The 26,202-nt window shown below is 37.5% G+C and overlaps 1 protein-coding gene across 2 annotated transcripts in view; it reads right to left on the reverse strand.

Annotated features, from left to right (window-relative positions):
- Positions 1-26,202, reverse strand: part of CCSER1 (coiled-coil serine rich protein 1) — a 645,248-nt gene that overhangs the window by 513,983 nt on the left and 105,063 nt on the right. For both annotated transcript variants that reach the window (XM_069855624.1, XM_069855625.1), the window contains exon 4: positions 10,522-10,615. In XM_069855624.1, the coding sequence (XP_069711725.1) occupies positions 10,522-10,615 (94 nt within the window). The remainder of the gene's footprint in view (positions 1-10,521; positions 10,616-26,202) is intronic.

A 26,202-nucleotide genomic window follows, 5' to 3' on the forward strand; every position in this document is an offset into this window, starting at 1 on the left:
CAGCAAACTTTTATTATGGAGAGCACCTGTTTATGAACCCTGCAGCGTTAAGAACACACTCCTCAATGTCATTGGACCTGTCTATTTCTTTTCAGAAGTAAGGGACAGAATAATACTTCTGCTGGTATTTGAAAGCTAGGAAAGTTTGGAAAATTCTCTTAAGCAGCTTGCCATATATCATTCTAAACCAAATTTAAAGCAACATCATTTCAAACGATGTTATTTTTTCCAGAAGCTAAAGGCAAGATTTTACCACTCCTTTTTTCATTCCTACCTCTGTTCATTTATTTTCCCCTTTCTATTTACCCCTACTATTTACTACCTATGATAACTCAGGGTCAAAAGATCATGGTATGAGATTCCACAAAAACTCAGCACAAGGCGATGCCTTTTGCCTGCTGGACCCAAAACCACCCCTTCCAGATGCACAGAGATAAAGTCACCAGGTTTTTCATGCGAGTAACCCTACACAGCTCTGTACAGCCCATTTGTAAATAGACACATGTTGTATTTGCAAACTGAGGGTCTTCAATTGAACTCAGAAGCAGGAGCTATTTGCATTCAATCTAATACATTCTGACGATAAGATGGTTAAGCAAAGCATCTATGTCATTCTAGGCTAAAAAACATTATTTATTTACAAGCAGAATGCCGTGTCAGTAACTTTATATTAAGAAGCCTAAAGAATAACTTTTCCTGAATCCTCAATTCTGCAAAGATCTCCAAATGTAGTCATAAAATTACAGACTGAGTAGGGAAGAAAGCAGTAAAATTGAACCTTAGAAATAGAGTTATTCCATGTTTTATTCATGGAGAAAATGTACTAGAAGTAAAGAGGCTTGTCAGACCTATTTTCTATGAAATTAATAGTACTGGGGAAAAAGCACAAAAAATATATCACAACATAACTATAGTTCCGTTTTATCTAGTGCTTGCTTTTCTACTTCCAAATAAGTGCATTTTAACAGTAAATTGTTTTTCTATAAAAAAAACCTTCTATGAGAAGAAAAATTTGTCAACTCAGGAAGATCTTCAACAGGTTAATCATGCTGCCTGGCTTTTGATATTCAGCAAAATCATAAGTCATTACAATAAAGAGAATTTTACTACAAACAGTTTTGGGTTTTTTCATAATAGTTTCTCAGGCCCCAAGGCCTCTATGGTTTCCTTAACCTTTGTAAAGACACTACTTTAATTCTTTCTTCTCAAAAAATATGTGCTGTGTTTGCAGGGCTGGAAATATTTAGAGAGGGAAAACAAGCGTGTTAACCACCCTGCAAACAAAAAGCACTAGACTCATTTACTATCAATTTTCTGTTTTATTTCTCACCTTTCGAGATTCAGCAGTTATTGTATTAAAACCAAAATTACTTTAGTATATCCCAGAAACATAGAGACATGTATAGGACACTGATATGGCTAGACACACAGGTTGCCACAGGACACACAGGCACTGCCTTCAACTGCACCTGTATACAGGACCTGCATAAAAACACAAGCACAGCCAGCCAGGTCCCCTTCTCCTCTTGGGCTGGTGAATACTGAAGGTCACTAGTGAAACCACACACCTCCCCACTCCCCGGATTCACATGCACATTTGTGGATCCCTGTCTGCCCAGCACTCCTGCCCACATCCCAGCCCCTCTTTATGATAATCCTGTTTTAGCAACTGCCTATTTCCTTGGCTCCTTAAGTGATTCCCATAACCATTTTCTACATATTAAACATAAATCAAATGATCAGCCCACAGCAACACCAGAAATCTGCATCAAAGAACCCAGATCAACCCAGAAGAATAAGACTCAAGTTTCAACTACCAGACTACTCTTCCTTTCTTTAGTTAAGAGTGAAGCTACGGGAATCTCAAAGACAAATACTTCAAAATGTCAAAAGCCATCACTAACTCACACTTTCTGGAAACACACAGTTTCAGTCTGACCTTGAAGTAGGATCATTGTAGAAAGGGTACAAAGGGTGCAGATGTTTTTTTCTATAAGGTGATTCATGACCGCTTCATAGAATTGCTATGCTTAGTCTCTAAGACTCTTGGTTGTACTGATGGAAAACTGAGAAGAAATAGCATGTTCTTCTCAAGTTCTCATCACTTTTCAATTTTGGCGAGACATCCAGTTCAGATCTTTGTAAACTCACAAAGCAGGAAAGAAAAGCAGCACTTGGCACACTACTTAAACTTTGCCATCGGAAACTGCAGAATTACTTTAAATAGGACAATATGCTTTGATTTGTCATAATGTTTATCATTGCATTTATTTTCTGCCTGGAGATATTATTAAAGATGATGTTTCATCTCAATGTATGTATAAAATCAAAGGAATGAAGAAAGGCACTATGCCTAATTTAATTACCGTCCTGGTTCTTTCAGTAAAGCATACCAATATGAATAAGGATTTGTAACTAAATTTCACGCATAATTATGAAGGAGCAGGAAATTAAGGTAAAGACTCCGATTCTAATTGCTCCATGATTGCCATACAAATGCATCTCACCCTAAGCATTCTTTCATGACCCTGGAGTTCAGGACACTGCTCTTTTGCCCTTCTTGTCTATTTATGAAGGGAAAATCTCTTGGCATCTAAATTATGGCTGTGATTATAGAATCATAGAATCATAGAATAACCAGGTTGGAAGAGATGCACCGGATCCTCGAGTCCAACCATTCCTATCAAACACTAAACCATATCCCTCAGCACCTCGTCCACCTATGCCTTAAACACCTCCAGGGAAGGTGACTCAACCACCTCCCTGGGCAGCCTGTTCCAGTGCCCAATGACCCTTTCCGTGAAGAATTTTTTCCTAATGTCCAGCCTAAATCTCCCCTGGCGGAGCTTGAGGCCATTCCCTCTTGTCCTGTCCCCCGTCACTTGGGAGAAGAGGCCAGCACCCTCCTCTCTACAACCTCCTTTCAGGTAGTTATAGAGAGCAATGAGGTCTCCCCTCAGCCTCCTCTTCTTCAGGCTAAACAACCCCATCTCTCTGCCGTTCCTCATAAGACCTGTTCTCCAGCCCCCTCACCAGCTTTGTTGCTGTTGATGTTCTCCAATGCTGATTTTCTAACAGCTCCATTTAATTGAATAGGATTTACACATACATATCATTAATAAAACTTGTATCAACCAGAAAGGAATCTAACCGATACCCACCATTTGAACATACCGGTCCTTAGTCCCTCTTCATACCAAAAAAAGAGCTAAAAATACTAATTTTCTCAGGAAACTGAACATTTTTCTTGATCCAATGAGAATACACAGCACAGGCCAATTACCTATAATATCTCAGACTTGATTTAAACATATTCTAAGGGAAGCACAGCTGGAAGCTAGATTTACATGGCTCTGGTGGCTCACCGATCAGGCTCATTCACAATTCAAATTTTCAGGTGACATACACTGGAAGAGTTTTAGCATAAAGTTAAATCAGTAGCAGCTCTATGTCGTGGGTTTTTTCTTCAATTAAAATTTGAGTAAGATTACACCTTTCATTTGCATAAATAACAGAACTGAAACTGGACTTTCAGTTCTGTACTATTTTTCCAGAATATGGACCAAGCTGATCCAGGATGCTGGAGGACTGACTTTATATTAGCCTATTATTTCTGTTTAGTTTCATTCCAAGTTAATATTAACTTCTTCTTTAGTCATTATTCTTCTTCTCCTCACTTTCAGTAAGTTAAGCTTCAACAATCCTAATAGCACGCTTAGCCACAAGTGTGCAATGGCTATTTTTTTACTAAGATAGATATGCTTTTTTCATTTGATAATGCTACCTATTCTTTCCTTGCAAAGTCTGTGAAATCCCTTTCCTTCATGCCCAGTGCTCCTTCAGACACTGTAGATACGGTTAGAAGTACAGAAGATGACAAGTTTTATTTCATTCCCTTCGAGACTTTAAGTTACTCCATTAACGTGTCAGGTTTATCAAACAATATGGAGCTTAGTAGAACAGGCCATTCTGAGAATACAAAAATACCCCTTTTTAACTTTTTTAGCTACGGAGAAAGCAGTTGCATGCAAGTCTCCACTCCACACTTCAAAGACATGCTGGAAGTCAGATGTACATGTGAAATCAGGCTGGCTACAGCGCTGTACTCTCTTCATGACAAGAAGTTTAATGGAGGAGTAGCTGGCATTTATTCAGGTAGTCTTTTCCTCTTGTGAAATTAAAAACTAACATGAACTTCCCCTTTAAATTGTCATTAGGATATCTATATAGCAGTGTAATTACTGTAGTGCAGTCACATATCTGTTTTTGTTAACATTCATTATAAGTACTGTTCACTTTTTTATTATGTCACTGTCCAAAATCTGTAGTGACAACTCAAGATGTTACTGAGCCAAATAATCTGTGAACCTCCTTTTTGGCAGAGGCATTGAGCTCTGTTACTTTACCACCACAAGCTTTTCTTTTTTTTTTGCCCCTTTTGAGCTTCTATGTTGGTGGTTTTACAATATGAGATACCATCCATCCAGACAACAGCAGTGCTAGTGCCAGAGCTCACTGCCCACACTGGCCTCCATAGAAAACGATGTCAACTCCAGTCTTGTGACCACAGCCACCATTTGGCTGGCTGAGGACTGGCCTCCAAGCCAAAGGAATGCTGCAATGCCCCTGCTTCAGAAATGCTAACGTCCAACGCTTTTGTTTTTAGTGAATCCCAGCTGATTCACCAAAGCTGAGGAGCTGGCTTTTGGTGTTCTGCTGCCAAAACAAGTAGTATAATTTATAAATACACCATGTTTTTTTCCTATTCCCTTATTAGATGCCAGAAAATGCTTCACGTTTCAAAACCAAGCAAATTTATTTCCGTTTTACAGTTTGTAACTACCTGTGTCAATGACTCACTACCAGCACTGAATTATTCTGTACTTTCTCTTTAATGGCATTTGCATTTCTCCCACTCCTGGTCAAAAGAAAAAACAAAACACCAAAGAGGTTTCATCTAATTTCAGCACTTCTACCCTCTATTAAAAAATTAATGAAAAAAATAGTGTATTTAATTAATAGACACAGGAGGAGCTCCAAACTCACAAACCACAGAATTTACACACAGCTTGTTCATCACGTTCAAAATAACTCAGCAACTATCCAATTAATATCACTGGGTCATTACACCCAGTTTCGCTGGGTACTAATGGCAATTGATCTGCAGGCTATCTGCATTTAAAAGAAATACAATAAAAATTCCTGACTTTTTCTCTAGAAAACAAGTGCACTGTGTTTTTGTTGGTAAGGCTGCTAATACTCAATGTAATTATGGTATAAAACGATCATAATCCGATATGACAGCTGTAATGTGATATTTAAATAAGTATGTTTAAGGAGTGCATCCATCTCAAAAACCACGACTATTTCTGCCTTGCTCTCCAAAGTTTAAAAAACCCATGCATTAATCTGTCAAATTAATTATTCTAAATGAAAAAAAACAAATATTTGTGTTGTGATAGACTATTCTAGTCGAACACACTATGTTTTGGATCTCACTAATGTGCACTAAATAAAAACTACCTAATACAAAGACATGACAAAACAGGCTGCCCAGGGAGGTGGGTTGAGTCACCTTCCCTGGAGGTGTTTAAGGGACGGGTGGACAAGGCGCTGAGGGGTATGGTTTAGTGTTTGATAGGAATGGTTGGACTCAATGATCCAGTGGGTCTCTTCCAATCAAAAGAAAAAAAAATTCAAAACTCTTTGACATGCATTGAAGTAACAACATGATAGATGTGGCAGACTAGTATGGGTACACAACTAATCAATATCACACTTGTGAATAGTCACCATTTAGTGTGGAGCCTCATGTAGAGATGACACACGCACATGTTTAACATTCATTACTACAAGCAGTTGCCCCGCCTTTAGCCAGACCACTTGCTACAAATCCCGCCTAAACACAAACATCTTTACAGAACAATGCAAGGGCATTGGTTTTAGGATACCTATGACAAATAGTTAAGAAATTACAAAAGACCTTGGATAGCTATGCCTTTGTGAACTTCTAGAAAAGGCTACTATTTACTGCAGTCATTATTTAATGACAGCATTTACCATACAAATCCACGTGTTTAGTTTTTCAATAGGCTGTGGCACAACATAAGTTTATAACGCGTTTACATTAATGTGCATTAATTGGATAAATTCCCCACTGCTTATATCAGTGAATATAAAGGTATTCCTTATATATTTGAGTAATCAATAGTTGGAATCAAATAAGTCATGCGTCACCAGAGGAAAGGAAAATGAATGAGGTTAAATTGATGCTGTCACTTTCTACAAACTGGCAATGGTTTCCCGCTAAAGAAACCACTAACTTCATTATTTCACAACAGGAAATCAACACTGTAGCATACTTTAAAACTAATTTGCTTGAAGTAATAAAAAGGCACTCTCAAAGCTCATCACATATGTCATATTATGCTTAGTTTTAAACATTCCAGCTTAAGAACGTGTCATGCCCCAGATACACACTCACGTCCAGGTTTTCTTCCAACCTGCACAGTCAAAAGAAGGGGGTTTATTTATCTGTGCAGTGATCCGGAGGCCAGCAAGGTCACCCTCACAGTGAAATCCAAAAGAAAAACTTATTCTGGCTTCACCCAACATAAACAGACCAAAAAAACTCAGGTGCACAGCTGAGATAACGAGAAAAACAGATTTCAGTCTGGTCAGATTACAAAGTGATTCTTGAACACAGACAAGGTCTCCCAGGTTTGATCCAGCACACACCAACACCAGTCAAGAAAACACTGTAGGGTAGATGAGAGAGACAAAGAGAGAGAGAGAGAGAGAGAGAGAGAGAGAGAGAAGGAGAGAGAGAGAGAAAAGGGGAGAGAGAGAGAGAGAGAGAGAGAGAGATCACGAACTGGGAGCCAGAGACGGGGCCCTCATACAATACAGATTCTTAAGGCATACAAAACAGTAAAGTCAGTCTTTACAGAACAGTATGCAAAAATCTCAGCAAATCAAGTTGATTAATATTTTGCATTTGTACGCAGTAGTGCTCTCAACTCACCAAGTACTATATATATATTATTTTATTAAATCTCAAATCAACTGTGTTAGGTGAGATAATAAAATGTCTCTGTATCACGTTCCTTATCTAGGCAATATAGCTTTTAAAACAGAAGCAGAAGTAGTAAATGAATGCTTGCTTTCTTATGGAGAGAAGGTCAAAAAGGAGGGAAGTGCAGACTCCTAAGGCCATGCCAAGACTGTTAGGGCACAGAAATCTACATTCAAAGTAGAATCATCTACATGAGTTTTGCAATAGTATCGGTAGAGAAACATAGGGATATTTTAGTAAGTACTCATCAGGGTTCACAGTGTCTTTTTGCAGGAACCGTATTTCATGAGGATGCTGCAATCAGTTCATTATGGAAAGCTGAGAGGATAGAGCAAAAACAAAACTGAAAAGCAAGCTGGACTAATACATTTAAAAAATGACAAACAACAAAAGAGGTAAGAGATCTTTGTCTCTTTCTCCTTTTTAGCTTTGTGTTTTAATTAATAGTGTGTTCCACCTTCTGGAACAATGTCCGCTTGCCTGCCATTTGGCTCCTAGCTCCTCTTTAAAAACTCACTCCTTAATACTCACTTCTCGCAGAAATCCTTCCAATAGAATCTTACTTTCTATTCATAAATGGTCACTAAGATTACAGTAGGTCAATACAAAATAATTATACAATTATATTTTCAACCACAGCAGCTAAAAGCAAAAGCCATTCTAACTCAGGCCTTAACTAACAAGAGTCTCTAAAAATCTGAGGCTCCTAATGGCAGTTAAGAGGCTTTCTCAATTTGCCTAATGGCAACCAGCCCATCAACTGCATTTCTGAACTGTGTCATTATACTTCAGAAATTCTATGTTTCAATGATACAGCTTGCGGTATACAGCCCCCTGACCAAGGAATAGTTTGTGATAGGCAAGTCAAAGATGTGATGTTAGTGCTCCTATTTGTGTAATTTGTCATTTTAGATATTTTTGTAGGCTGCTGAAGAATACGAACTTGCCTGATTCATTAGTTCTCTCCACAACAACAGAAGAACTCTATTTTCTAATTACATCTCTTCACATTTCAACATATTTGTTAAAATACTGAACAGAGCTTCTCTTGGAACATTTTCTCCATAGTAATTCCCCACAGAATTCCTTATAAAGAGCCAAAGCAGGGTATAAGTGAATCGTAATATGCCTCTAGGACTTGTGGCCTTAGCCAAAAAAATGCCATAATCATCATCAGTACGTAGAACATCAACAGGACTTTTTTTGCACTACAAATAGTCACAGTAGTGTTGATAACTTTGACTTCCAGAAGAGAATAATTTTAAGGTTTAAGTACATGTCATATTTTTATACTCATAATCACCTTCATTTTGATAATAGATCTAGAAGCACATGCATTAACTCCCAATTAACTTCAGTACAAAACATGTGTGAATGTCAGATATATAGATCCCATTCCAAGTGTTAGAGAAACAGAAGGAACTTGTTAGGAATGAAACAAATATTGCTACAAAACTGCTTAAACATGTAAAGCTGAGATAACACAGGACTGAATCCTCTATACAATGAACAGCACGTACCAATGGAGCAGAGGAGGTTCACAAATCTGCATGTCTGGGATTTTCTTGAATGATTTTTGGTGAAGCAAGCCAAAGGTAAACTATCAAGACCATAGTCTTTTAAAGAAGCCTTTACAAAGAGCCCAACAAACCAGCTACCAGCAAATACTCTAGAAAATTTGCTCTTGTTTTCAGGCTGGTCACATACTGAAAGAATTAAATAGCCCCTTGGTTTTATTCATACTCAATTAGAATAACAAATTCTACCATATCAATACTGGCTCATCCTCAGTCTATAATCTTCATGTTTATGAAGGGGACAAGATCAAAGATCTTTTACGACGCATATATTGCTTCCCAATTATCTGTAATTGCTTATCTGTGGATGCCCAGAAATATAAACACTTCCAAATTCAATGGCTCACTAAAGTTTAAAGCTCTCCACTAAACTAGTTGTCTATCCTGAACACGACCATTTGATTCCTTCAGTATTCCAGTGCTTATTAAAAAAAAATAAATCAACAGTATTTGATAATTTATTTTAATTGAAGAACTTTAAAAGAATTGTATTTAGGTATGAATGGAGAGGCCTTTTGGAGAAAACAAGCAAGCCCAAAAATGAAATCAGAGAATGGATCAATATAGAATCACTAAAACCAATTCTGGTTGAAAAGTCTTTAATCTTGGAAGTGGGCCAAGGTTTAATACGACAATCAGAAAAGCAATTTGTCAAAAATGTTTACATGTTAGTATCTATCTCTAGGATATTATGTTCTTCAGTGGTATGTGAACGTTAAACGACTCTGAAAGTCAAGTTTCTTACCTCAATATCTTAATGTGAATCAGGACGATGACTTATAATCAACCATATATAAACATTTTGTGCCAATTTTAACTCAGAATAGCAGATAGCAGCTTTATTTGGTGAAATTGTGTAAATTTATACTGGTTTTATGCTCCAACTCTTTCTTCCAACTGAATGACTCAAAACCAACAGTGACAACCAGGCAAATCCTCATTTTTTTGCAGCTAGACTCACCACCAAACAAATAAATCAAGGAGCAAATATCAGTACGATAAATAAAGCAGGAACCAGAACTGAAGATGGCACACACTCTCGCATGGATATGCACTATAGGTACCTACATGGGTGGATGAAGAAAGAATGCTCAGAAAATAGCAGGTAAAGAGGATGAGAATTACTCCTGCTTAAAAGCATGTCATTGCCATAACAGAATATCACAACAGAGTACAAAATTCAGTACTGTACCCGTGATCAAGTACAAATCTCACGTACGTTTTAAGTCCTTCCAAAACCTGAGGAGCTAGCAGGACTTTTCCTGTTCATGGACAAGGCTGTAACACTGTCCCTTGTCACAGTCAAAGGAAATGCAGGATTCCCCACTGCAGATGTCACGACTTACCAAGAAACTATTATAAAATCATTATGAAAACACCATGAGTTGATCCTGGTTATTGCTATTAATCAAGGTAGTTGAACAATGCTTTAGCCAACCATGAGAGAAAGAATCAAGTTACACATGTCTCAAGTCAAACACTCTTTATTTGAAGCATACTATTCCGGTATACACAAAATGGGATCACAATTATATCAGCAATGGTCTTTTTGGTAATTGCCTGGAGTATGCAGCAGTTACTTTAAGTGTCTAAAAAAAACAGATGGGTCTGCCGTTAGTGCTAGAATTCTTTTGTAGCTGTAAAAATCTCTTCCATTTCATAACTGACCATACAAAGTCTAAATCCAGTGTAAAGAGTACCTTTCTGTTAAACAGCAAATGCATTTAGAAACAATACTACAAAATGCATACTGCTCTTCCCCTTCCAAGAAAACAATCGTTTTATTTCCAAGTAATTATGCTGAATGCGTTTACTTTATATTTCTAGCATAATACCTCACTGAAGTCATTCAGTTTTTATCTGACTTACCAGAACGATGGTGGTGATGTTCTTCAGTGAATTCCAAGTCAAGCATTAGGTCATCCTCATCCAGCTCACAGGAACCCAAGTTATTCAAAACATCCTAATATATATTGGAAAAAAAAAAAAAAAGCAGTCTTCAGGTAAATGTGTTGACCAAACTGCTCAAGTAGAAAAACATTTGTCACTATTCTCCGTTTTTACAGGATCTTGAATGTTTAACACAAAACCAAAAAAGAAGTACAAGTAATACTATCTATGTAAATCTAGATGGTTTTGTGGTTTTGCAAGTTTAATCCTAACTTTTTATGAAGCATAAAAATGTTATATTTAGCTCAACATGAAAGTATCAGTACTTTTCACTAAATTCTGGAATTCTAAGCACTGCCTGCCTTTACCAATATCCTCTGAAGAGAGATTTATTGTTCTATTTATCCAAAGTACAATGAAACACAGCAGCAGGATAAACAGGAAATTCAGGCACTAATTATCAATTAATGAATTTTTAAGTATTAAAGTGGGTGGTAAAGGCTTACATGGACAGAGTAGAAAGCCTGTGAACTGTAACTTCTTAGGTCCCCATTCCCTTTTTGTGATTAATTTGGTTTGCCAAGTTTTTAACCATGGACAGACAAGGCACGTTTATACAATGCATCCTCTGTAAAGTCAAAAAGAAGTGGAAGGGATACAATCAAAAGAGAGTAAAACAGTAACTATTTTGCACTATATTCCTCGCTACAGAATTAGCTTCTCAAAAAATAAAATTACTAGTTACATCTCAGGTAGACATCTTCACTCCGTAAACATTGACTACAGCAATATCACTATTTAGGTTTCATTTCAGGTGATGAAATGGCATTCATCTCAGTCTTTGCAAAGACCTGACTGGACAACAAGTGCCTACAGCCAGACACAGGAATGACAGTCTTGGTAGAGGTGAACTGCCAGTGGAGAAGAGAGACGGACACAGGTAGCCTTCAAATGCCTCTCTGCCATCCAGGGAGAAAGAGCAGCAGAGAGAAGGCAAGCCACACCAGGACAGTTCACTTCTTTATTGTTCCCTATTGCTACACTCGCCACAGGCAACTCTGGCAAATTACGAGGCAATTGTTTTACTGTAGTCCCCACTAATCTAAAGTTGCTATATTCAATGGAATAAAAAAAATATTCATTCTGAATTTTCTTCCCATGTATATTTTATTCTATGGTCAAACATTTATGATTAGTATGAGATAAGAAAGACAGTGATTTAAGCTAAGAGGAAATAACTAGTATCACATACTGTCAGGTACAAGCTCTGCTGCATTTCTTTTGACCTGATAATATCATGATTTTCTCCACAGTCACGAACATCTAACCAAAAATAATTCTTGCACTCTCCAGCTGACATTTTGCTTGCAAATCTACAAGTGCTATTGCGACAGGCTTAATTCTTCAATCCATTCACAAGTAAAACTCTCAGTAGATTCTGCATGAGACGCTGGTGCCCCATATCTCTCACACACTCCCAACACAAATGTAACCCAGAGAACATAAGAATACAGTGCAAAAGAGGCCAGGTGACTGTCCCAAAGCAAAGAAAAATAACAGCAGCATTAACAGCATACAATAAGCTAGCAAAAGCCCTCCCTGACCTCTATTCCAACCATATTTTTTTGTTTTCCTTCTAATTCTTTGAATTATTTTCCCTCGATAATAGTTGCCAATTCTTATTCATACTTAAAAAGTACACTTTTTCAGCCCTTTTGAGTAATTATTTCTTCAAAATGCAGGCAGTACAAGGACTTCTAGCATCCCTTCCCTGACTTAAGAGTCAGCACAAGAAAATGCCTTCTGAGATAGAGAACTTATATGTAGAAGCTGTTACTATATTTACAGATGGTGAGCACTGAAAGTGATAATTGTCAAGTGCAGAGACCTCCCAATAAGCAATGAGCATCATTGTAAAGAAGGCAAATATACATCACATGAACATTACAGTGCCCTTAAGCACACATCTTATTTCCTCTATCTTAACTCAAAGAGTTATTATAACAAGTCTTCGTCACAGTGCCTGTTTCTTGCCCTCATGCTGACCAAATGTAGATGTTCAAAAATCAAATTATGTATTACTATATTGTACAAAAGCATAAAAATAAAATATGAAAATACTACACACAGATGCATTATATCACGCTACCATGCCTCATACATAGGTAGACACAAACTTCTCTAGTCGGAATTTGCCTCAACACATAGCAAACTCAAACCAAAACTAGTTCACTAAAAAAAAAAAAATTATGAAAAGTTGTTCTGTATTAAAAAATCTGGGAAACACATTGCTCAATGTTACAGATAACCTAAAACTTACATAACTTTTGAATCACTGTTGGAGCTAGTGAAACACTGAAGATAGAAAATCTCATTTAGGGCTTATCTATATCCTTTAGAAGCTAAATATCTTTTCAAATAGTAGCAGGAAGACACTTCTAAGATTTGTTCTTTGCTCTTTTTCATGAATTCCAAGAGCACAGCCTGACATGACGAAGTATGTCTAACAGTCCAACTGTTATTACCAGCTGTATTTCAGAAGAATCATTTATTATGGCAAGTTAAGACCAGATGAACACAAGGAAATGATGTCTCAACAAAGGAAAAGCTTGGGTCTTTTTGTTTACTTCTTAAATTTAGACACTACTATGCACTCAAGCTTCATCAAAGGGTACATTAAACTGCTCAGAGAATGTACCACAGACCTTGTTTATAAATTGTTTTATTAACGTGAAAAACATTTTGGTGACAAAGTCCAGAAGAACAATCCCTGCAAATTTTAAGCAACAGCTAAAAATTTTTCATGTCAGTTGAGGTAAAAGGTAAAAAGGTTGAAATACGCAGGTTTATTCTTTACCTTAAAATTTTCGTCTATATTACAGTTGACCAACTGAATCCATACTAGTATTAATGCTAAGCATATTTTGATGAGCCATATCACTAGTAATCAGCATGATTTCAAACAAATAGAGCATTTCCTACACTTTTTGCAGTAACTTATGTGTGGTCTGAAATCTTGGGAGATTGCCTGCGAAAGTGTAGTGATTCACAGCTTTCATCAAAAACAAATTCTACCTGATTTGAGGAAAACAAACAAACACAAACATAACCACAGTTTATTTAAACTGAAGAAACTTCATCAGGTAAGATGGACCAAAAGGAATAAGTTTTTATAAGACTCTCCATATTATTTCCTTCCACTAAGTTCTTTGCTTACAATAACCTTTGAAGTACAGGCAAACTGTGCTCCATCTGTCCTCTCTGTCCTGTGAGGCTGTTGTGCATCCTGCCCCTCACAACAACACCTCTGACTGTCCACCCAAGCTGAGGGCTCCCAGCTGCTTTCCAAATGCACCTGCAATCCCCTTGCCTTCCCTTCTCTACAGTCTCTTCAACTGTACTAACAACAGTAAGCAACGAAAAGCTCCCGCCATGTTTATTTTCCTCTGAAGCACTTCTTCCAGGGAAAGTCTCCTCCTTTGCCCAGGAGTTTACATGTTTTTTATAAAGGGACAAATCACAGAACTGGGAGAAACAAATTAAAGCAGCTACTGTCCATCATGGTGAGAATGAGGGTTTCACAGAGAGAGCTGCTCTACCTGACAGGGGTGTCAATGATGTCAGTCCAGCTGCTTCCCTGGTCTCATTGCCTACCTCCATCGGTGGAGTACTTCCACAGATACAAAATAGAAATGAACTCACAAAGGCATAAAAATGCACTCAAACAGACAGCATTAGTTAGATTCCCAAGGCTGTCCTAACTGAGTAATATTTCCTGAAAACATATAATTAGAAAATAAAATAAAAGTGCTCCCAGAATGACCTTCCCAACGTGACACAAAAAAAAAAAGAAAAAAAAAATCAGCAGTACCACTGAGACTGACATCCTCCACCTCTCTGCCTCCACACCAGGATCCATTAATCCTTTATTGCTATGACAATTACTAACAATCCTAATTTCGTTTTAAGTGTAATATCTCTTAAGCCTTTCCCTGTTCTCCTTCCTCACCACTGCTACTACATTCTTGAAGAACAATGCAATTAATTTTTTTAAAAAGCAAATAAAAGAGAGAGAGACAGAGACAGAGAGATATCAAGCCCTAAGAAACATTCAAACTGGATAGTTTCAAGGCTTTGCACATGAAGAAAAAAAAAATGAATGCTTCCATCAAGGTCCCAGGGAAATCTTTGTTGTCTGTTTATGGTGGAATACTTTTATGTATTCCAGGAGGTAAAACATTTAGTTAAGGCAGAAGCCCTGAGGCAAAATCCTCTGTAATAGTCCCTTATGCCACTTATTTCCTATTTCTGGTTTCTGCTTCCTGTTTGACTTCTATCACTATTTTGCCTTTATAATGGACCCAAAATTAACATTACAGTACTTTTTTCTTGAAGTTGATCATCATCTGTGAGAAGAACATATGGACAGACTGCCTTAGTCGATCATTTTCCCACATCTTTCAGCTTTTTCTGGTACAGACAGGCTGCAGCCACAGTTAACCTACCACTCTCTTCCCTTTGACTGGGTGAACCACCACCATAATTTAAATGAGTTTCTATTTATATTAGAGTTTAACAGTGGTATTTTAAATACTCTAATTCCAAATAAAAAGCAGTAATTAGTATATTGGCTCAAGTTTCTTTTGATAATTGATAACAGTTCTGCTGAATGTTAACTGGATGTTAATCAAAGAATATTTCAAGACACCAGTAACGTTTCAGTAACAATTTTCATATTCAAAGTTCTTTCAGCAACGAAACAAGACATAAACTGCTGGCTTTCATAAAACAGCTAGGTATTTACTCACACCTCATTGAACTCAACAGTACTCAGTTTAGTTTTACTGGACCCAGTTGTTTTCTCTGTTCTTGAGAAATATAACCTAAGAATCATTTTGTTACTGAAAGATATACAATGACATGTATAGATATAGTTCAGAAACAGTGAAATTTTACAGCAATATTAGACATATAGCTCCTCCCAGCCAGCCTGTATGTATCTGGATAGTAAGTTTACTCAGGGCTGCAGAGGATAGCTTCCTTCCTGCCTTAGTTCCTTTTCTATCTCAGTCTTTCTTTCCAGCTTCCCATCCTACAGTCCCTCAAAGAAAATCTATCACGTAATACATGAATTTTCAGTCCTTTTCCAGAATAGTCCAGTGTTTCATTATTTTTAGCCCTGCCCCAGCTGAGTCTGTGACATTTAAAATTAGTTTGAAAGCTGGAAAACTAAGAACAGCTTTAGCAGTAAAGCATTACCACAATCTTTGGAAAGTTGTATACATTATTTTGTAATTTTATTCTAATTAACATCCTGTCCCCAGTCAATGAGATGTTCAATGGCTTGTGCTTCTTTTTGATTTTCTATGCTGGTATCACAAGGGAGATTCAACACTGACAAATTTTGTTTCCGAAGCAGAGGGATGTAGATTTTTCTTTAATGACCAGTGGTTTTGAGTATCTACACACAGACTGCTTGCGGGATTTGGAACTTCCAATGTTTTTCAAGGTTCTTTTACACAAGTGACATAGATTTCCATTTCATTACAGTGTAGGAATGCAACAAAATCTTGAATTTTACTTGGAGATTGTTCAAGACCTTGGAGAACTTGAGGTCCAGTAAGGAACCTGACAAAGCTCAAAGACTGAAGTACTGAAATGCCTGCAATCCTCAGTTTATAATCATTTCTGTCAGACACATACATGCCCAAAGACAGCATTCACAGAAGTCACTGAAAGTTACCTTAGGTTATACATACATTGATATAGCCTTACTGTCGTGAACTTGAACATACTGACTACATTTTAACCTTTAACAGTTCGTTTGATCAAACTTTGCACCCCTGCTCAGCAAACCCATTATTTTTCCTGGAAGGCACGTTGCCACTGTGCTTCCCCTAGTACATGGCTATGCAAAATACTCACTGGTGTCACAAGTCAAACTGAGCAATGAGCTTTGGTCATGCGTATCCCTCTCTAAAACTCCAATCTTTATTATCACCTACATTGCATAGAGCTGCATTTCTCCTCAAGAATCTGTAATTCCACTTCACTGCCACTATATATTATATCAGAAAAGCCCTGAAATCCAAGGGAATCTTTTTTTTAAAGCTTTTTCCCCATGACATAATAGCCCAGATCTCATTTGCATAAGTGATTATGCAGGGATCATTGGATTTTCAAAAAATATATTTAGCACTACAAAAACAACATTTTAAAAACTCACTTTTCAAAGTAATTGCTTTGGGTTCTGTTTTGGTTTTCTTGCTTCTCATGCTGGCCTCTAGACATCTTTCTGATCATCTCTCTGTGTTACTGTTCTTAACTATTTTCTGAACACAGCTATTCATATATTAATGGGTATTTTTCCAAAACATAAGGATTTAGTGTTTATGTCTCCCCACTGAAAGGTGGTTTATAGGATTCCTTTCAGAGAAAAACAGTCCAGTGTTGCACATACAATAGTATGTTAGTATTTAATATTACAGAGTCCTTTTTTTCTCCACTGTAGAAATACAGCAGGGGGGGCAGGGGGTGTTGAGATCAATGCTTCTGCAGGAACACGCTGAAAACACAGTCTACAAAAGAATCAAATTATTCTTCCCAAAGACATATGTATAACAATTCACCTGTACCTACTCAGGGTCGCTGCATATCTGATGTTGGAAAAGATCAGAATTAAATACTTATTTCAAGTCTGAAATGAATTCTGGAGATTGCCAAAAGACAGTACTTCATCAAAATTGTATTCAGCAAAGAAACATGGCATACAATCAGCATAAGAATGAAAACTGATATATACTCAAGGAAAAAGAAAGACCTTGAGCTATTTAAAGTAATGTTAACTCCTAGAACTGTACCTGAATAATTCATGGACATAATGAAGTATTTTCCCTTCTGCACTCTCCCACACACTTCAAAGGAAAAATGAAAGTACACGAAACCCAGCAAAAAGAAAAACCTTTAAAAACACAGAATCCCTGCCAAGAGACTAAAAATCTCTATATCAAATGTAAAGCTTATGGATGTCTTTCATATACCAGGAACAGCTTAAAAGCATTCTTTTTTTCCTGAATAGCTCCACCCCGAAAGCATATTATTCCCTGTTCGAATAAACTAGAGACTTTAGAAAGGAAAAAACTAAATCTTGTAACACTTGGTAAGAACATTTTCTGTAGCTAACGTGTGGAAATCCAATTATATTATAAATTAATGTGCCCTTAAGACCCGAAGAGAGAAAACTATCAGTGGAGGGAACTGCCTAACTATAGAACTCTCATCCATCACACTTTCTTTCAATACGGTTTTTGCATGCATGCTTGTGGCTGTGTAAGGGAAGCACAGTATTTTCCATCCTATTCTTGTTTCTGCCTTTTCAATTCTCTCTGCGCATTAAACCATTGTCTGCAATGATGCTCCTTTTGCCTGAGTGACTGTAACTAACGGACTCGGCTAACAGGTCTCAGTTTGCACTCATCCACACAGACATTCTGCCACAATATAGTCCACTTGCTGAAGCCAAAGCAATGTAACACAACACAAAGCCCAAGAGCTGCTGGCAGCAGGAACAGAAGCTCACCATGCTCCTGTCTGGCCACAGTGTTAGTCAGGATAAGACAACACGAGGAAGGGACACCTATCATCAGAAGTCCATGGGCAAAAACAATCCGGCAAATAACATGTCTATGTACAGTATTGATGCTCACTCTATCCAATTAATCAGCTTTCCTGTCATTAGGACAGCATGCACAGGGATGATATGGTAGGGTGCTTTGATACCCAGTAGTCACTAACCCACCTTCCACCACAAACCTGCAAGGTCTTCTCTTCCTACATAGCCGCTGTAGACATTGCCAGCTGGTCTTGGATAAATTTTCTGCTGTTGAGTCATCCAAATGCTACAGCAATGCTAGGATAACAAGCAGCTGAAAGCCACAGGTTGGTGACCCTTCTGCAGCACTGGCGATAGTTCAATAGTGTAGCCTACCTCAAAGAGCGCACTGTGAATGTCAATGGATTTACCTTTGCAGGCGTAACCAAAGAAGCACTGACTATTTGCTCGCTTGCCCTGGACTCAGACGTGCACACATTAAAATGGAGGGGCAATGGCCAATGCACATATTTTTTTCTTACACAGCAATGCCACTGTGTGATGGAACCAGAACTAGTCCTGTTTCCAAAAATAACGTGACCCATAGGATTGCCAGACAAGGTCCCTTCCCGTTCTTTTTGGGCAGGAAGCCGAGAAGCACAAAACCATGAAGGATGAGTAAGGAAGAAGCACACTTCGGCTCCAGTTGCCAACACCTGAGAGAGCAGGAGCTTGCCCTCCCCTAGCCCCAGTGAGTTTGATGGTGATCACCATCCAGCAGCAGTACCTGACCCCAGCGAAACTGGCCTTATTTATCAGTCTCCTGAACACTCCTATGGCAGTTGGCTTTATTTCCAATACTTACATACATGCACATGCATGCTAATTCATCCTCACACAACACGCAGGACAGCTGCACAGGCAAACAGCTCTTAGAGAGCTGGGAGCTAATACGTGCCCTCAGTATTTAAAGTTTAGCATACTTGATGCATCTATTAAAGTATCCTAATAAATCCAGGCTCAAGCAAACCGTAAATAAGGATCAGCTCTTGACAAAGCTGATGAAGACAGCATTATCTAACCTTGAATTAACTATCTAGCAATAGAATATAAAAGTAAAAACCACATTTAAAATGTGCAGAAGCTTATGTGTGTCAGAAAACTTCAGATTTGAATCTGTGAATAAAAGAAAAAAACAATATCATTTCAGACAAAGGCATTTTGCTGACTGTCATTCTTCCAAATAATTCTAGAGTGCTCAGATAAACTTTGGTTGCAAACAGAATCAAGACAATTGGATTTTCTGTGTTCAAAAAGAAAAAGGTATATGCATTTTTCATACAGAATGCTATAAAAAAAACCTTCCATTAAGAAAATATTAAAATACAGTTAAAGAAATTCAATAAAGCTTAAAATGACCAAATATAGCCTTTAATAGATTTTTTTTCCTCACTCATACACGCATATGCTTTCCTCCCAGCAGAGGGATACATCTGCAACACATAATTTGCTTTGTGGATTCGTTAATGTTTTTACAGCGTTTGTAATAGGCAAAGCGTTATGCAAGCACTCTAGTGCAGTCATTACCATCATATAGCTTTGGAAAAGTTTTCTACATCCCGTGTGCCAGATTTTTCTGCTAAACACAGAAAAATCTTGAGTATCCCTATCTTGCACTCATATAGGATATAATTTAGACCATTCTGTGAAGCTTATCTGTATATTCCTCAGAGATGTGAGTACAACGAGTTATTCAACACATGGATTGGGCAGGTAAATTTTTCCAAATGCACTCAAATTTAAGACATGCTTCAGTCAACATTTAAAGGGTTAAAAATTGCTTTACAACACGTTATCAACCTTCAAATTATTTTTTCCCTTTTCTTGGCCAGTAGAACACAGAGGAGGAAAAAAAGGAAAAGTGTATAACCATACAGCTAGAGAGAACCTTGCTGTCATAAAAAGAGAAACATTTAAATTTAGGCTGTACAAGAGGGGGAACCTTAGCATTTATAATCTTGATAAACCACTTGCATTCCCAAGGCACAAAGCATGGCAATCTCTTTAAAGAATATTATTCTTCTGACAAACCACATCAGAACAATTCTCCTTCTGCCACCATCCAGCACCAGACATACTCATCTGGCAGTGAGAATTGAATTCAAAGCCCCATTTTCCCATAAAGAACTAAAATTGATTAGCATGTGCTTTCAGTATTTCTGAGAAGCAATGCAGGAAAAGGTACACGTATGATATCAAGGTTAAGAACTGATCAATTCTTCTTGCAAGTAACTTCTCCCCAAAATATCACAGTTTTAGTTGTATCTTCTATATTGTTGGAATCTGCACTTTTGGATGCCAAATCAAGATAATCTATTTTATAGCTTGAGCATTATTTTATTTCTAAGAAAAGACAAAGAATCTGCTACATATCAAAACCTCAAAACTCTCCTAGACATATGATTAAATAAATAAAATATTTCTGTCTGGTAACAGGAAAATATAATACGTTTTCCCTCCCAATATTTTTATAAGCCAATTCAAGGCTGAACTTTGTTTCTAATTTGTAGCCTGTAATACTGGTGATAAATCACTAAAAAGTGAGCCCTGTACATGAAATCATAAGTGACCCTTTAGTATTGCATCGCTAATGCAATACCATAATAGATATGCTATTGCTAATATTATTTGAAATTTTTCTGTTTCCATGGTAACTTTGGCCTACAGCTGCTCTGGTAAACAGGGTTTTAAATCATTCTTTGAGAAAGGCTTCTGCTCAAATGTCAGTTTTCCACTAGTGCTCACTTTTCCCCACACTTTCTTTGGTTTTCTTTCTTCCCCCCCACCCCCCCTCCTTTATTGAAGAAAAACTGTAATGGCAATTACTGGTCCAGAAGACAGATTTTTTTTGTTATTGCAGTTGAATGGACAGTGAATTGGGAACTGGAGGAAGCTAGGCAACCTGTAACACGCTTTGACTAATGCTAGCAGTACCAAACACAATATTCCATCCTGGAGAGGTATCTAAACTTCACAGAGGCTGAGAAACAACAATTCCTTGCTAGAAATTCTGTAATGGATAGTTTTTACAGGCTTTGCTACTTCTTCTCTGAATTTTCAAAACTCTTTGATGCTTAAAATTACCCTTCAGTACCCATATGTGCATTTTCTTATAACAAATATCTAGCTTCCTAGGTATCAGAATGGAAAAATAGTACAAATACCCATAGAAGCGTCCAGCTCTTTCCCAGGACTTATACTGGTGCTTAAACTGAACAGAAGAAATGTTGAGCTAAATAAAAGAGCAGTATACTGCTATCTGAGATTACCTAGCTTTTATGTCCAAATTCAGAGATAATCAAATCTGTACATTCAGCTGCTAGTCACCTTGCCAACCGCAACCAGGGATAACAAACATAATCTGGTTGTATTGCACCATTTGTGTCATCCCCTCCTCCAAAAAAAACCTGTTGATGAAGTCAGTATGCTATTAAGAAGACAGTCTCCTTAGGGATTAAAGAGGAAATATCTGAGAATGTCTTGGAGAGCTACAACACTGCTTGAACTAATGTCAGGGTAGACCTTTAGGCTATTCCTTAAGCTTTTGAGCACCCCTGTTTATTCAACTTTACCCAAGAAGAGCACTAATTTGATTACTGCTTCAGAGAACAAAGAAGATGAAAAAACTGTGTACTGAATTTGCTACAAAGCGAAGCACAAAACCTGTTCTTCACTCCGCTTACAGGTCTTTTACCCACAATTCTGTATCCACTTATTCTTGTTCACTGTGTGGCTTTGCCATTTAAATGGCACCTGCAATATTTCTTTGACAATTCCCATTCTTCCTATTTTTTTGTTTAAAAGGGCAACAAACAAAAACATGCACTCAACTTAATCAGCAGCTTACTTGTTAAAGGCTCTCTGGTTTGCCATTAAATATCATACATCTAGTCACAGAACATTTCATCCTGAGCACAAGACAAATCTGCTATTTGAACAAGCAGGGATGTGCAGCTTATTACACTAACAAGTTAGATGTCAGTCCAAGACAGTCAGGAAAGACTTAGCTCCCCTAGAAAGTACTCCAAAGACCTTTTTTCACTAATCAACGTTTTGCATCTTCAATACAGAGACCAACTGAAAATCAGTGAGGTCATGGTGATACTGTGAGTAACTTCCTCAAATCCTTACCAAAAAAAAGAAAAACCAGTAATTATGATTTTCACTTGCCATTAATTCCCAACTGCCTAATTCAGCAGGGTAGGAAGCAGTTCCCCCAGTACTAATTGGAACAAATTTTGAATTTAAGAGTCTAATGTGCTCCAGTTCTGGTTTGTTTTTTTTTCTTTCAGTGAAACAGTGCTTTCTTATTTGTTAATGGCTCGGTGCTCAGGGCATGCTGTTAAGAGGCCTAAAACAGGATAGCCTCCTGGTCAAAAGTCTCGGTTTAAAAAGAATCGGCAATACATACATCACGGGGTAGATGGCTTTAGCACAGTTATGACATTCTTTCAGAAAGAGGTAAAACAATCTTCTGTCCTGTTTTGACAAGGATAGTGTCATTTTTAGATTCAGTTCATAAAATGTTGCTGCTTCATTCCCACTCAGAACAGGCAACACTACAAAAATCCAGACCAGCTCAGCACTAAGGACAAGTTCTTTTTATCCTGTAATGTCAATAAACTGGATCATCATGGACTAAGCTTGAGTTGGGCCACTGCAATAGACTCATGTGGAGAATATTTACCATGGAAAGTTATTCGGCATATAAAACCATATAACTTTAATGCTCAAATTTATTCTAAAAAGAACTTGGATACAGATTCCTGTCTTAAGTGTCTCCATAGCCAGGACCTTACAGAATCAACTGAAGTATTACAGAGCAAATATTTATTGTCTTAGCAGATAGCAGGCAGATTGTCATTATTTTCAAATTTTACTAAAATGAGGAAGCATTTGCACTATATTTTCAGTATAGTATTTCTACAGTATTTGCACTATACCAACATTAGTAATGTTAAAACTACTTGATTTTCTCTTGTCGCTTTGATTTTCACCCGGATTCATACTTCAGTGTATAGGTTTTAATACCACTTTCTACAAGGATTAGGAGATATCTTCACACATCCAAAGTAGGGTGAGCTGTACTTTTAAAAATGACCACTTATTAGCCTACTTTCCTAAAGAATAAGGTTGATCTTGTCCCATTTTAAGTTTTAAGGAACATTTTTTTCTTTTCCCAGGAAATTTTAAACCTCTTTACCAGTGCTAACTGAATTGTACAGAAAAGTGACAGTCTTAAAAAGCTAAGCAACAGCAGATATTCTGATGGAAGAGTGAGATTCAGGCACTGCTATGAACACAAGTCCTGTATAAGCTCACACCTTACAATGGTAGGCACAAAATATCTCTTTTGCTTCAATTGCAGAAAGTTTCAGCTGAATCCTACAGCCTTCTATACTGACATTGATCTGTTCCAAAATACAAATCCCCTCACAAGTCAGGTTTCTTTAGTTCCAGTGCTCATAAAACTCATTTGCTTGCTACACAATCAAACAGTGAATATATTATTCCTTTCCATACAGTAATTACCAACCAACTCAACATCCTGTTCCTTTTAGGAGAGAAATCAGAGACAGGTGAAATCAGTCCACAGAAAGAGATGGCTGCACTGCTGGGACCAGAAAGCAGCCTTTTGTTTCTGCTCCTCCCTTCTTCAACTGCACCAGCTAATTGCTTAATTTTAGTTTATGTTATTTGCAAAAATGACCATCCACTGGAAAAGACCAAAAAAAAAGAGAGATGGATTTATTAATTTGCCAGAGGTTCTTAAACAGGTTGGACAATGCTGCCATACTAGCCACTAAATCCCTGTGTGTCTGTCCTTATAGCTCCTAAACAATGAATGTGTACCAACATAATCATAGGTAGCCTGCTGTTACTAACAGAAGGGAGAGGTTTTTCATCTTTAAATCTGTATTCACGTCAGACAAGTGAGCATCCTAAGCTGTTACAGAACTATATACAAATTATTACAGTCAGAGATTTAGTGGGATAAAGGTTAGGTATAAATGCTATGGTTGTATTATTCATAAACATGCGATTATTGAAATTGAGAAACAGGCATATCGCTTAAATACAAACACATCCAAATACATATACAGCACACAAGCTCATGTGTTTCAGCAGCCCCCGTCACCACTAACACGCAATCTCAGTATCATCCTCCTTGCTCTGACTCACCACTGAACTGAGTACATTTAAAAGCCAATTACGAGGCAATAAAAGGTGTAAGGAACAGTCCTCTATGAGAGATGACTGGTTAGTTATGACTTCAGTCTTCTAAATCAACTGTGCCACACAGAGACAACAGCCCTGTTGCCCAAGTGACAGAGACTCAGGAGTGCAACAAGCAGACATTTGAAAGTACTAGGGCAGAACACTAATAAAAACCCAATTCGTACCAGGTTACAACTATAAGCACCATGAACTAATTTCGGGTTTCGATTTTCATCTCTTCTTTTAGGGGATGAGATAAGAAACAAAAATTGAAACATCTCATTTTCCTACTACTGGTCATGCCCTAGGCAGGACTTCATCACAGGTGTGATGAGCTTGCAGTGCTCTCAGCTCCAGTCCTCCTCTTCAGCCTCAAGGCAAGTGCCCTCTACACTCCAAATAATTCAACAGTGTGCACTTCCTTCTTCAAGATGAAGATTCAGACTATCCACAAAAATATGAATTGCAAAGATGTAATGGTTTGTTGTTTTCCTTTCCCTCAGAATACACAGGAGACTAGCACAAGATCTGACAGTGCCATGCACCAGTGAAAGCTTGGCATTCTGATCTATGACAAAAAGTCCATTTCAATACATGAGAATGTAAACATCGAATGTTAAAAAAAAGATAACTTGTGAACAAAAATGCATGTGTCACCCTGTTATTCATGTACTACCCATGAACAGAGCAATAACTGTTCACTTACAGGATCTTCCATGCACCATCTACAAAAAGAAAATACGACTATAAAAGATTCTTGTGTAATTTATCAAATATAAAGCAGAGAAAAGCTACAAATACACACCTATTTGCCATATATAAAATAGGTCTTCAAAACCCATGGTTGGTGAGCCATAAAAATCCAGGATTCAAACTTATAACTTTCAGTAACTCCCAGTGGAAGACATGCATCCTACATACACTCGACTTACTGCATGGGTTGGAGTAAGCACCCAAGGAAAAGTAGATTTTAGGCCTTTTTGGTAAAACAATCTACCTTTACTCAATGACACTGCTTTTAAAAAAAAAGGCATCTGCAGAGGAATCAGAGCTGGTATATACTTGCTTTGTTACATAGCTTGCAAAAGCCTTCAGATTCACTATAACTAATGTTAAACTTGTATCTTTAGCTTGTTTGGGTATGAAACAAGATAAAAACTTGGCATCTGATTGTACGTTGCTTTAATTTTTTCAGTTTGATAACGCTATACACCTGAAAGGCAGCATAACGTAAATGAGCATCAGTCAACTGAGAAACTGTGAGCTTTGATACACTTCCTGCACTTTCTGCTTCATTACATCAGGTAATCTCTTCAACCTGAAGGTACCGTCTCCACTTCTGCTTCATGTCTCTCTAGTTTATTCAAATAGTAAGTTGCAGAACAAAGGACCCTGTAAGTGATTTTTTTTCCATTCACATTCAGCGGGAGATTCAGCAGGGACAGCTGAGGAGATCACCAATCCTATCTCTCTGCTCCATCCTTCCTCTCACTTTATTGCAACCTTTTGAGGATGTGTGACACAAGTACTCATTTCCAAACTTCCACTAGTTACTATTAGAAGTGTTAAAATAAAATTATTTAAGGTAATTTATCTTAACAGTCTGTGATGTAAACTTTTATGACCCAGAAGCAGTCACATAGTGCATTCTGCTTTGCCAGCCAGAAAAGGAGCCAGGTGGAAAACAGAGCACTGAAACTGCTTCAGCTGTAATAGCATCTTTCACTTGCAATATCTTAAGCCAACGTAGAACACCAAGTATGTCTTTTGATCAATGTCTTCGTCCTAGT

The sequence above is a fragment of the Phaenicophaeus curvirostris genome, chromosome 4, assembly GCF_032191515.1.
Source record: "Phaenicophaeus curvirostris isolate KB17595 chromosome 4, BPBGC_Pcur_1.0, whole genome shotgun sequence".
NCBI lineage: Eukaryota > Metazoa > Chordata > Aves > Cuculiformes > Cuculidae > Phaenicophaeus > Phaenicophaeus curvirostris.